Genomic DNA, 12,906 nt, shown 5'->3' on the forward strand with positions numbered 1-12,906 from the left:
ATTTCCTTCTCTGCATGAAAGTTTAAAAGTAGCATATATTAATGCAGTATGAAGAAGAATGTTTTAATGTAGACATGCAAGCCTTGAAAGAACATTTTGAAAATCAAGACTACATTTCCTGCAAATGGGTGCATTTCTACCCTATATTTTAACTTTAGATTTATTCTCATATCAAACTCTTTTGGCTGTCTTTTTGACACTTACATCCGGCGCCCCCCTACACACCCCGGATTATAAATAATGTAAATAATTCAATGTGATTATCTTGTGTGATGACTGTATTATGATGATAGTATATATCTGATAGTATATATCTGTATCATGAATCAACCCCGACTTAAACAAGTTGAAAAACTTATTGGGGTGTTACCATTTAGTGGTCAATTGTACGGAATATGTACTTCACTGTGCAACCTACTAATAAAAGTCTCAATCAATCAATCAAAACACATAGAATCATCATACTGCAGTGATTATATGCATCAAGTGTTCATTCAAGGCTAAGGCAAAATATCGAGATGTATATCGTGTATCGCAATATGGCCTTAAAATATCGCAATATTAAAAAAAGGCCATATCGCCCAGCCCTAGTTCAATGATGCCATTTCTGTTTGTCATGTATAATTTTGTCTATTTTGTGTTTATCCTTGAATAAACAGGTCAGTTTCTTGTTACCAACCATTGTGGATTATTCAAACTCCCCTAATTCAGCTGGCTAGTTGTTATCAAGAGTACTAAAACCCTTTTCAACATGATTCTGACAACTAAGTAGGCTAAATAACTTTAAACTTTAATACATGCTCGGATAGGCCAGTATCGGTCAGTATCGGTATCGGTCAGTATCGGTATCGGATCGGAAGTGCAAAAACAATATCGGTATCGGATCGGAAGTGCAAAAACCTGGATCGGGACATCCCTAATGCAGAGGCATATTTGGCGCCACCTAAAAGTTTGTAAATGGAAATGTTCGCAAATAAAGGGCTTTGTAAATCCAGGTTCCACTGTAGCTCGACGAAACAGTGGACTTAAACGGGTTCGACTGCACTAATAAACCGCCGATTCAGCATAGACGCGTGACCGTGAGAGAACATTTCTACATCTTCTTGTTTCACTGTGACGTGGTGTGTTTGCTGCTGGATGTTCTCTTCACAAAAGTGGCGTTCCGCTCCAGAGTGACGGACCTCCTTCCGGGCGTCTGGTTCACCTCGATCATATCCACCCCCGAATCCAAACTAGTCTCTTGGCTTTCCGCCGCTCTCCGCCTCCTCTGCTGCTCCGCCACGGCGTAATGGATCTCGGCCGCAGGTTTGCCCTCCAGGGTCACGAACCAGGCCCGGGGCGGTTGAGACGAGGGCGTCCTGGAAAGTTCCGTCGCAGCATCCATGGAGTGTCTGCTGCTCTTCATCTTACTCATGGTCTCTGGGACTGAAGCGGATTCCAGAAGACCACACTGGCTCCGAGATTTGTTTGGGGAAATTGGAACCGGAGCATCGCTCAATTTGTCAACTTTAGTTTCTCCCTCGTGCTTCTGCATGGCGGTGGAGACAGTGGACGGATGTTTTTCCTCGGAATCACAGCAAAAATCCGCCGCCAGCGGCCGCGTGGCACTCTTATTCCAGCAGGGATGCTCCATTTGCTCATCCACTTGGAAAAATGCTGAAGCGTGAAGAATGGCAACAGGCTGGTTGTAAAATAATAAATTGTCTGCTAAGGACGCCGGGACCTTCATCATCTCTGCGGTGCGTGAAGGAATCGGGTCGTTGGGTTCGGCTCTCGCGGCCAAAGCATCGGGATTGGCTATAATATTGGCATTATAGATGGAGAGAGTAACATTGCGTTGGTTATCACTCATTTCAGTAAATAATTCTTTCAGGCCATGCTGAGATTGAGTGACATCACCAAGCGACCCTTCGACGTCGTCACTGTTGCACGTGGCGGTGGATTGGTCTTTCCTCGTCAGTGGAAGGATCTGCTTCACCTTGGTTTCCCTCGCAGAGCGTCTGGAGAAGATAAGATATGTTATGTCACCGTAGCTCACACTGCAAAAAGTCAGTGTTCAAAAACAAGAAAAAAAAAATACAAAAATTAGGGGTATTTTATTTGAACTAAGCAAAATTATCTGCCAATAGAACAAGAAAATACGGCTTGTCAAGACTTTCTAAAACAAGTAAAATTAAAGCTGCAAGCAGCGTTGGTCGGGCCCGCGTATTTGGCAGGTGCTAGTCCTAAGTGTCCCAATACTTTTGTCTACTTTTAGTCTGAAGTGTCCCAAGACTTTTGTCTAGTGTACCTACCTTGTCTGCATTGTGTGGGCACGTTGGTGCTTCCTGCTTTTAAGCAGCCATCTTAAAAAAACAGCAGTGCAGCAGCATCAGCGCAGCGGGTCTTTGAATGGTCATAAAATCAAAACCGCAGCAGTTATAAAAAAAGCGCTTCTGTTGTTGTAATCACAAGGGTTCAATCTCTCTCCTGTGTTAGTTTGAAGGCGAAACGACAAACGCGCTCAGAGGAGTTCGTTTTTGAAGGAAGGTGACCGGTTTTTACAAAAATTTTGTTTTGAAGGGGGAATAGCAAACTTCCTGTTGATTTTTGCTGGGGGTTGTCAATTTATGAAAGGTAGGTCTAAGTGAGACCTACATAGAGGTTTTTGTTTCATCTCTCTCCGACCTTTCAAGTGGGAGTTACAGGCAGTTTTGTCAGATTTTTCATCTGAGGAGCAGTTTTTTGTGCGTTTTATTAAAAAAATTGCTGTAGAGCACAATTTTTAGATTTGGAGTTAGGTTTTTTCATTAGATCACAGTTTTAGCCAGTCCTGATGTGTGTGTTCAGTTTGGTGAGTTTTGAAGCATGTTAAGGGGGTCAAATTACAGCTCAAAGAGGCGAAAGTGACTGTTTTTAGTACTTTTTTGTCTTGAAGGGGGAATTGCCAACTTCCTGTTGATTTTAGCCCGAGAATGTACCATTATGAAAGTTAGGTCTGAGTCAGACCTACATAGAGGATTTTGTTTCATGTCTTTCCGACCTTCCTAGTGGGAGTTACAGGCAGTCTAGTTTTTTTTTTCCTAGGGGGCGCTAGAGCGCAATTTTGAGTTTTGTGGTTTGTTTTTTTAACTAAAAGGCAATTTTCGCAGGTCCTGATGTGTGGGTCAAATATGGTGAGTTTTGAAGCATGTTAAGTGGGTCAAATTAGTGCTCAAAGAGGCGGCGGAAGAATAAAGAAAAAAGAATAATAAAACCTTACAAATTCAATAGGTCCTTATGTCCCATTGCATAAGGACTCCCTTTGGGAGTCCTTTTGCAATGGGCCGTGCGGGCCCTAATTAGCTAACCTCAATGAACCCAAAAATACCTTAAAATAAGAATATTCTCACTAATAACAAGTGCACTTTTCTTGGTAGAAAAAAAAGAGACCTTTTTGCTCAATATGTTGAAAAATATTCTTAAATTAAGTAAATGCTAGTGCTAGAGATGCGCGGTTTGCGGACACAACCGCGGACTCCGCGGATTATCCGCGGGTCGGGCGGTTGAAATAAAAAAAATTAGATTTTATTCGCTGGTCGGGCGGTTGAAATAAAAAAAAATTAGATTTTAAATAGATTCAGGCGGGTGGCAGTTAAACCAATTCGGAAATATATATACATAGTTAAATGTTGTTACCCACATACGAAAAACGAGCAGGCACCTGCAGCACGCCACAACAGAAGAAGAAAAAAAAAAAAGATGGCAACGCCGGCAGCAAACGTGGTACGCGACAAACTAAAAAAGGGAATACTAAAGACCAGGGGGAAAAAAAGGCCAGAAAATGCTGGCTACGTGATTTGCAAGAGCTGCGACGCTGTTTATGTCTACGACAGTCACAAAACCGGGACATCTAACATGGTGCATCACATTTGTGCAAAACCCCGAACCTCCACAAACACCCTGAGCATGAGCAGTTTTGTCCGCCGTGATCCCAGAAGAGTGCCACAGGATGTTAAAACAAGATAGAACGCAGCTGCCTGCAGCAGTTTGAGTGGCGCGAGCGCGCTTGGAGGTGCGCTTGGAGGTGCGCTCAGCGCGGCTCCCAGATGATTGCGCACTGGTGTGCGTCTGGGCCGTGACAGCGTGGCACGCATTGAATGTCTCTGCTGCATTGGATCAGTCTCCTTTCTTTAACAGGCAAAAGCTTTATAACCTCACTAATGCCTTGCATCGTCTATATTAGATATATAACAACAGGTGAAGTGAATTATATTTATATAGCGCTTTTCTCTAGTGACTAAAAGCGCTTTACATAGTGAAAACCCAATATCTAAGTTACATTTAAACCAGTGTGGGTGGCACTGGGAGCAGGTGGGTAAAGTGTCTTGCCCAAGGACACAACGGCAGTGACTAGGATGGCGGAAGCGGGGATCGAACCTGCAACCCTCAAGTTGATGGCACGGCCACTCTACCAACCGAGCTATACCGCCCCAGTTGGGTGCGGGCGGGTGCGGTTTTGATAAAATGTTAGTTCGGGTGGATGGCGGATGGGTGACGACTTTTGTGATGCGGTTGCGGATGAAATAATTGCCTATCCGCGCATCTCTAGCTAGTGCCATTATCTTGACATAATGATATGCGCTCGGCATCAAGATTTTTTGTTTCATGCTTGAAGTAAGAATTATTTCCGTATTTTTCGGAGTATAAGTCGCACCGGAGTATAAGTCGCACCTGCCGAAAATGCATAATAAAAAAGGAAAAAAACATATATAAGTCGCACTGGAGCCCGGCCAAACTATGAAAAAAACTGCGACTTATAGTCCGAAAAATACGGTACTTTAAAAAAGTAGTTTTATACTTGTGAGTGTTAATGACACAGCTTTGCATCAGTTAATATTCTAGTTTCAAGCATGTTTTACTCAGTATAGTAGGGCTGCGAATCTTTGGGTGTCCCACGATTCGATTCAATATCGATTCTTGGGGTCACGATTCGATTCAAAATCGATTTTTTTTCGATTCAACGCAATTCTCGATTCAAAAACGATATTTTCCCGATTCAAAAGGATTCTCTATTCATTCGACACATAGGATTTCAGCAGGATCTACCCCAGTCTGCTGACATGCAAGCAGAGTAGTAGATTTTTGTAAAAAGCTTTTATAATTGTAAAGGACAATGTTTTATCAACTGATTGCAATAATGTAAATTTGTTTTAACTATTAAATGAACCAAAAATATGACTTATTTTATCTTTGTGAAAATATTGGACACAGTGTGTTGTCAAGCTTATGAGATGCGATGCAAGTGTAAGCCACTGTGACACAGTTTTTATTTTTATAAATGTCTAATGATAATGTCAATGAGGGATTTTTAATCACTGCTATGTTGAAATTGTAACTAATATTGATACTGTTGTTGATAATATTCCTTTTTTTTCACTACTTTTGGTTTGTTCTGTGTCGTGTTTGTGTCTCCTCTCAATTGCTCTGTTTATTGCAGTTCTGAGTGTTGCTGGGCCGGGTTTGGTTTTGGAATTGGATTGCATTGTTGTGGTATTGTTGTGTATTGTTTTGTTGGAGTGATTAATTTAAAAAAAATTTAAAAATTTAAAAATTTAAAAAATAAATTTAAAAAAATCGATTTTTAAATAATGAGAATTGATTTCGAATCGCACAACGTGAGAATCGCGATTCGAATTCGAATCGATTTTTTCCCACACCCCTACAATATAGGTCATAAAATCTCAGCTACAAGCTGTAATATCTTACTGAGATAATTTAGGACCAAAACTCTTAAAACAAGTAAAACACTCTAACATAACATCTGCTTAGTGAGAAGAATTACCTTATCAGACAGAAAATAAGCAAATATCACCCTTATTTGAGATATGTAATCTTACTTAGATTTCAGTTTTTGCAGTGTGATCATAACATGCAACACTGATGCTACTTGTCGCTGTGGACCAGGGATGTCCAACTTTTTCCACCGAGGGCCGCACACTGAACTATGCAAGCATGCAAGGTCTATTCTAATATTTTTCAGTTTCAAAACCAATACAACATATAGATTTTTTTTTTTAACCCTCATGTTTGGACCCACCAGGGACTAAGTCGTAAAAATGAAAAAAAAAAAAAAGTCATATACAATAGGGAAAGATTCATATGGCCCCATTCCTGGGTGGAGATCGTGTGGGAAGAAGGTGGGGTGGTAGTCATACTGCAATGCAGTCTGCTGAAAATGATGGAAAAGTGTCACTCCACATAGCAACTGATGCTGTGGTCAAAGTGGGGATGGCCAAAAAGCACATTTTTAAGATATTCAACACTCTACTCCCATCTGGCGGCTAAATATAGATAGTGCACCCCCCCCCCCTCAATTCGTCACATTTCACGTGTCAGGTAAACCGTAACGAATGGGACCATATGAATCCCCTTCCTACTGTACTATTGTTTGGTTTTGGGTTTATTTCTTTTTCATTCAACCCATAAATTTTCCGATCAACTTCAAGTCTATTTGTCAAGATAAAGGTGTTTAGTTTTTTAAAAGTAATTTAAGTCTTTTATTTTTTTCAAAACCCTGTTTTTATGGCAAAAACTACATTTTTCCCCAAAAATATTTTCAAAGTGGAATATTTGATGTGAATAATTGGAGCCTTAAATAGTTCAACAATTCATAACAACAATGATTTTGTTTTTATCTATTTTTTTAAAGCAATTACAGTTTTTTGGGAGTTTTTTTTAAAGTCCCACTAAATTTGGAAGGGGTGCTAAAGGGCCGTACCCATAAAGTGTTAAAAAAAATAAGTGACACTTTTTTTTTTTTAAATTAACGCGATCTACATCAACTTCTGATTTATCCGTCGACTATAACTTTTTATTATTATTATTATTATTATATTTGGTTTCTTTGTTTTGTGCCCTTTCAAATGGAATGGAATGCTCTTTATTATTATTAATAATTCATGGCTGTGGAGAGGGGCGTGGCCTGCGGGCCTGCAGCGGAACGGGGTGTGCCAGGACCGGCCTCAAAATCAGCGACAGGTGCGTAGATGGCCCAGGTGGGCCTTGTTGTCTTATCACCTGTCACTCTGTATAAGCAGCAGCCTGGAGGAGAGTGTTGGTGGGAGCTGGGGGAGAGCCAGAGCCAGACTGACAGCCACAATAAGACAATTGTTGGAAAGCAACCCAAAGACTTCATTTGCAAAATAAAACTGTATTGCGAACCTGAACCGGGCTCTCATGTCGGTGCTTGGTGGTCCAAAGAACCCCCTGGAAGGTAACCTCCACAATGGCAAACACGCAAAATATGCAATATTTCCCCCAAAATATTTTTAAAGTGGAATATTTGATTTGAAGCACCAGGTAATTGAAGCCTTGAATAGGTTAAAGATTCATAATAATTTTGATTCATTATTACTTTTCGGCAATGGCAGTTTGGAAGAAAACATCAGCCTGCATGGCAGCTTTGTGTCATTAGAGTCAACAATGCAACTTTGTCCCGTTACATTTCACTTGTTTGCTCTTTTATTCATAATTTTTTATGTTTTTTTAATAGTTATTTTAGAATGTCCAAACCGATACCAATATTAGAACCCCCTAATCGTTCCATCTGTACTTGTAGATCTTGCAGTCCTCTCAATTGTCTTCAGTAAGTGAAAAGCATGCTCTATTATTGAGTTGTAATCTTGCTACTGCCTCGGTCATTAAAGAAGATTACACATATTCTATGTAAAATGACAAATTCCTTAATGGTGAATGACATATGTTCATGTTGAGATGCCTTACTACCTCTGAAATTTGATCAATCCAGCGATTAGACAGGCGAAAATACAAAATACTCCTCCCAGGCCACCAATCAGGTATGTTGAGTAATGGACGAAGAAGTCAGTCAGGATGCCAGTCCCAAAGATATCTAACACATATTGAGACAACACAGAGAATACAAACAATTAAGCATTATTTGTTTTAAGTTTCGATATTTTTCATATTCGTTGTAGGATACCGTGCATTTAATTATATTGATGACAAAGAAGAAATAATTCAGCTTTGTTTATGCTATAATTCTAAAACCTAACACCAATACTATTGCATTGCTTAAATGCCCGCACTTACCTCCACTAGTTGGCACAGGTGCAGCAATCCAGTAACCAAGATGAGGAGCGGTCCATGTCCACCTCAGTTTCCCATCTATTGACGCCACAGTCCCCAATCCCTGTCGCATCCATCCACCTAAATGACATGAACAATACAAGTTTAATCCCATGACTCTGAAAATGTTTTTTTTATTGTCCATTTCCTATGCTGTACAGTTCGATTCGTTCGAGCCGTTACTATAGTTCCTTTTTTTTTCTCTTTTTTTTTTAAAGCAACAGTAGCAGTTATACGACAAGACGTGGATAAGAATAATTTAAATGTACACCAATTTACACTTAATTGGTGGGAATTGTTCTGAAATATTGACAAATTAGATTTTTGTTGTGGGTTTCTTTTTGTTAACACTCCATAAGGTGGTGCCATATCCCCATGCTTTGACAATGACATCACTATTTTGAATTTTCACTCACCTAAAAATTTGTAGCACAAGAGGATTTTAACAATACAGTAAAAAGTACACAAATATTAAGTAAGACATAAGATGTATATATATATATATATATATATATATATATATATATATATATATATATATATATATATACATATATATATATATATATATATATACATATATATATATATATAAGATGTGTATATATATATATATATATACATATATATATATACTGTATATATATATAAATATATATATATATGTGTGTATATGTATGTGTGTGTGTGCATATATATGTAAATGTGTATATGTATATATAATGTATATGTATACATACATATGTGTGTGTATATATAGATACATATATATATATATATATATACACACATACATACACGTATTTATAAACGTATATGTATATATAATTATATATATAAATAAATAATTAACTTAAAGTACTTCAAATAGTAGTACAATTGTATGTTTACATTTTATGTGTGTGTATATGTATATAAATGTATATATATATAAACATATATAAATATATATACACACACATATATATATACATCTATACATGTATAAATATATATACACACACACATATATATACATATATATGTATATATATATATGTGTATATATATACAGTATACATATATATATAAATATATATATATAAATATATATATATGTGTGTGTATATGTATATATATATGTGTGTGTATATATACGTATGTGTATATATAATGTATATGTATACATAAATGTGTGTGTGTATATACGTATATATATACACATACATACACGTAAATATATAGGTATATGTATATATAATTATACGTATAAATAAATAAATAATTAACTTAAAGTTGTTCAAATAGTAGTACAATTGTATATTTACATTTTATATGTGTGTATATGTATATAAATGTATATATATATACACATATATACATGTATAAATATATATACACAGACACATATATATACATATATATGTATATATATATATGTATATATATATATGTATATATATATATATATATATATATATATATATATATATATATATATATATATATATATATATATAGATATACACACACACATAAAAATTTGAATATAAAATTGTACTGTGACCTAATGTATATATATGTATACATATATATACATATATAAATACCCATATATACACATATATACTGTATATACATATATATATATGTGTGTGTGTGTGTATATATAGACACAGTATATATAGTATATACATACACGTGATTTAATAATTAATTGTTTGGTGGGTTACAGAACGAGTATTAACAAATGAGTTAGTAATTGCTATGATACGGAAAGGGGTAGGATTACATAAACTCTGCTCTTATGTGATGTATCATATTGTAATTGTATGCATGTTCGGAATAAACTGACACCTTAACCATTGAAATAAAGCCTTAATTTTCGCAAAATCCATTTCATTTTATTGCTTTTTAATGACCCGCGGGGAAAAAAAACAAAAAAACACGCAACATGTGCGTGATGGTGTACCCACCAGTAGTGTGGTTATATAACCATGCTGGAACTACATTGGAAGACTGAAGTCCACAGCTGTCAGGAAGAGTTAGGCTGATCTTTATGGGTCCGCTGATATGCAATTCAGTGTCGCCGGAGAAGAGTCGCACACTGACGGCCGCCACTGGAGTCAACTCCATGCTGATATATCCTAGCAAAAGTACAATGAATACAAAATTCAACTAATAGTTTTCATAAAACACTTCACAGAGACACTGAAAAGGTGTGTTATTGTTTGTGCCATGGTGCCATCTTTTGGACGAGTTTGCTCACTGCGCTCACGCCAGTATTTCCTTCTGTTGAGTGCTTTGAACGGGAAGTATAAGTGCCGTTCCATCTTCTAGCCATCCATAGCGTTTCTACCCATGTAGTTTCTTCATTCAACGTTTGTAAGTTTTACAATACAACTAAAACTATTCATACTTACAGGTAGTAAACCGGCACATGTTTGATAGTAATGTTTACATGTATATTTGTATGCGCTATCATAATGTAATCAAGCTAGCGCCGTTAGCGTTAGCAATTATGTTAATGCTATCTGCGTTAGTATTATTAACTTACAATGGCATTCTGTTTTTGTATTGTTTCTCTTTCACAAATTCCTTAGTAAACTCACCAAAAGGTCACCTTGAAGTTATTGAGTCTGTTTAGCTTGTTGGAGAGCTAGCTTCCGCAGTCCATAAGGATGATTTATGTTTTGTTTGATCAGCCGTTTTACTGCCGTGTTACTGGCACCGTTTGGAAACAATTAAGGTATGCAAATATACATTTACAAAATATTTCTGTGTAAATAACTCATTTCACAACATATGCAGACAATGTATGGAAAATTACTTTTTCCTTCTAAAATTTAATGGGTGCGGCTTATGGGTGCTCTATAGTCTAGAAAATACAGTAATTGTGCAGCCCTACCACATAGTCAGTCTTTGCTAACCTACTCAGTGGCCTAGTGGTTAGAGTGTCCGCCCTGAGATCGGTAGGTTGTGAGTTTAGACCCCGGCCGAGTCATACCAAAGACTATACAAATGGGACCCATTACCTCCCTGCTTGGCACTCAGCAACAAGGGTTGGAATTGGGGGTTAAATCACCAAAAATGATTCCTGGGCGCGGCACCGCTGCTGCCCACTGCTCCCCTCACCTCCCAGGGGGTGAACAAGGGGATGGGTCAAATGCAGAGGACACATTTCACCACACCTAGTGTGTGTGTGACAATCATTGGTACTTTAACTTTAACTTTTAACTTTGTCGAAGCACTAGGCTACAATAAACCGTTCAACCCCTAGCACATAACTGTTCAACTCGTGGCCCAGGGGCCGGTTCAAAACTTGGAGACTGAGCATTTTTGCAGCAAATTCCTAAAAACACGAGCATGCTCCTTTTGTATATAAGAACTTGATCCAGTGTAAACACATTGGCAGATCCTTGCATTGACATTTTAACCTCCTAAAGCAGGCCTGGGCAATTATTTTGACTCTGGGGCCAAATTTAGAGAATAAAAATGTGTCTGGGGGCCGGTATATCTATTTTTTAGAAAAACTAATACAAAACCTCACAATAAAGTCTGATTGAATGCTAAAAATGTTATGACAGACTGCCTTAAAAACGGAATGGAATTTTAAATTTTTCTATGAACGATAAAACCCTGAATATTGAGAACATATGAACGTCACACCCCCTGTCAATCGACATATTTTACAATCAAGCCACACCCACACTGCTTGGTGCCTCGTCTGACCTGCTGTGACGTAGATTACCATAGTAACTAGTAGGGTTGTACGGTATACGGTAGAGATGCGCGGTTTGCGGACACAACCGCGGAGTCCGCGGATAATCCGCGGGTCGGGCGGGTGACATGACGAAAAAAATAGATTTTAAATAGATCGGGAGGGTGGCGGTTGAACCAATTCGGAAATATATATACATAGTTAAATGTTGTTACTCACATACGAAAAACGAGCAGCACTCTTTGAAACAGGCAATTATTCATCAGGCACTGCAGCACACCACAACACAACACAACAGAAAAAAAAAAAAAAAGATGGCAACGCCGGCAGCAAACGTGGTACATGACAAACTAAAAAAGGGAATACTAAAAACCAGGGGAAAAAAGACCAGCTATTTGCCTTGGCCAATAAGTTGCAGGTAATTTATTATTATTATTTATTTAATTTATTTTTGTTGAAATAGAGATGACATACATATGTTATTGTATAATTTAAGTTTGTGCGTGTGATTGACAGCCTAAGGCTTATGAGGCACATTTTTTATTTATTTTTTTATTTCAACTTAAAAATGTATGAGCCTATGCCTATGCCTACAACATAGGCTATGTGTTTATCTTTATTTTCCTGCCTGTCGTTGACAATGGAGATTGTCTGATATTTTCTCATGGCTGCAGATCAATCAATAAAGGTTCATCTTTGTCGCAAAATTGTTCACTGTTTCACTGTGCACCCCGCCCTCGTCCCTATTTGAGCATTATAACGTTAACAAGTTAATATTCATTGAAATAAATTCAGAACATTTTTTTTACCTAACGAAAATATAGGCCTAGTCTTTCTAAAACATTTTTTTAACTTCTTAAAAGCATCGTTCTGCTTGCTGCAACTGCGCACACAAAGTGTGAGGAACGCACTCCTGATCTGAGGGCATTGGCAACAATAGTCAACACTTTCTTAATGGAAATGACAATTATACTATAATAATGATAAATAATATTATCACGCATTAATATTTCTTAGCCACTAATGCGTGGCCAAGAGATATTAATGTGTGGCACGCATTGAATGTCTCTGCTGCATTGGATCAGTCTCCTTTCTTTAAC

At 37.5% G+C, this 12,906-nt stretch overlaps 1 protein-coding gene across 1 annotated transcript in view; it reads right to left on the reverse strand.

Moving 5' to 3' along the window:
* Positions 1–569: 569 nt before the first annotated feature.
* The window catches only part of LOC133574380 (protein FAM171B-like), a 33,663-nt gene continuing 21,326 nt past the window's right edge, over positions 570–12,906 (reverse strand). Inside the window, exons 5-8 of the mRNA XM_061926548.2 lie at positions 10,062–10,232; positions 8,071–8,187; positions 7,747–7,870; positions 570–2,000 (exon numbers count right to left, since the gene is read on the reverse strand). Coding sequence (XP_061782532.1) covers positions 1,109–2,000; positions 7,747–7,870; positions 8,071–8,187; positions 10,062–10,232 — 1,304 coding nt within the window. The 3' untranslated portion in view covers positions 570–1,108. The remainder of the gene's footprint in view (positions 2,001–7,746; positions 7,871–8,070; positions 8,188–10,061; positions 10,233–12,906) is intronic.

This window comes from Nerophis lumbriciformis, linkage group LG31 (genome assembly GCF_033978685.3).
Source record: "Nerophis lumbriciformis linkage group LG31, RoL_Nlum_v2.1, whole genome shotgun sequence".
Lineage (NCBI taxonomy): Eukaryota > Metazoa > Chordata > Actinopteri > Syngnathiformes > Syngnathidae > Nerophis > Nerophis lumbriciformis.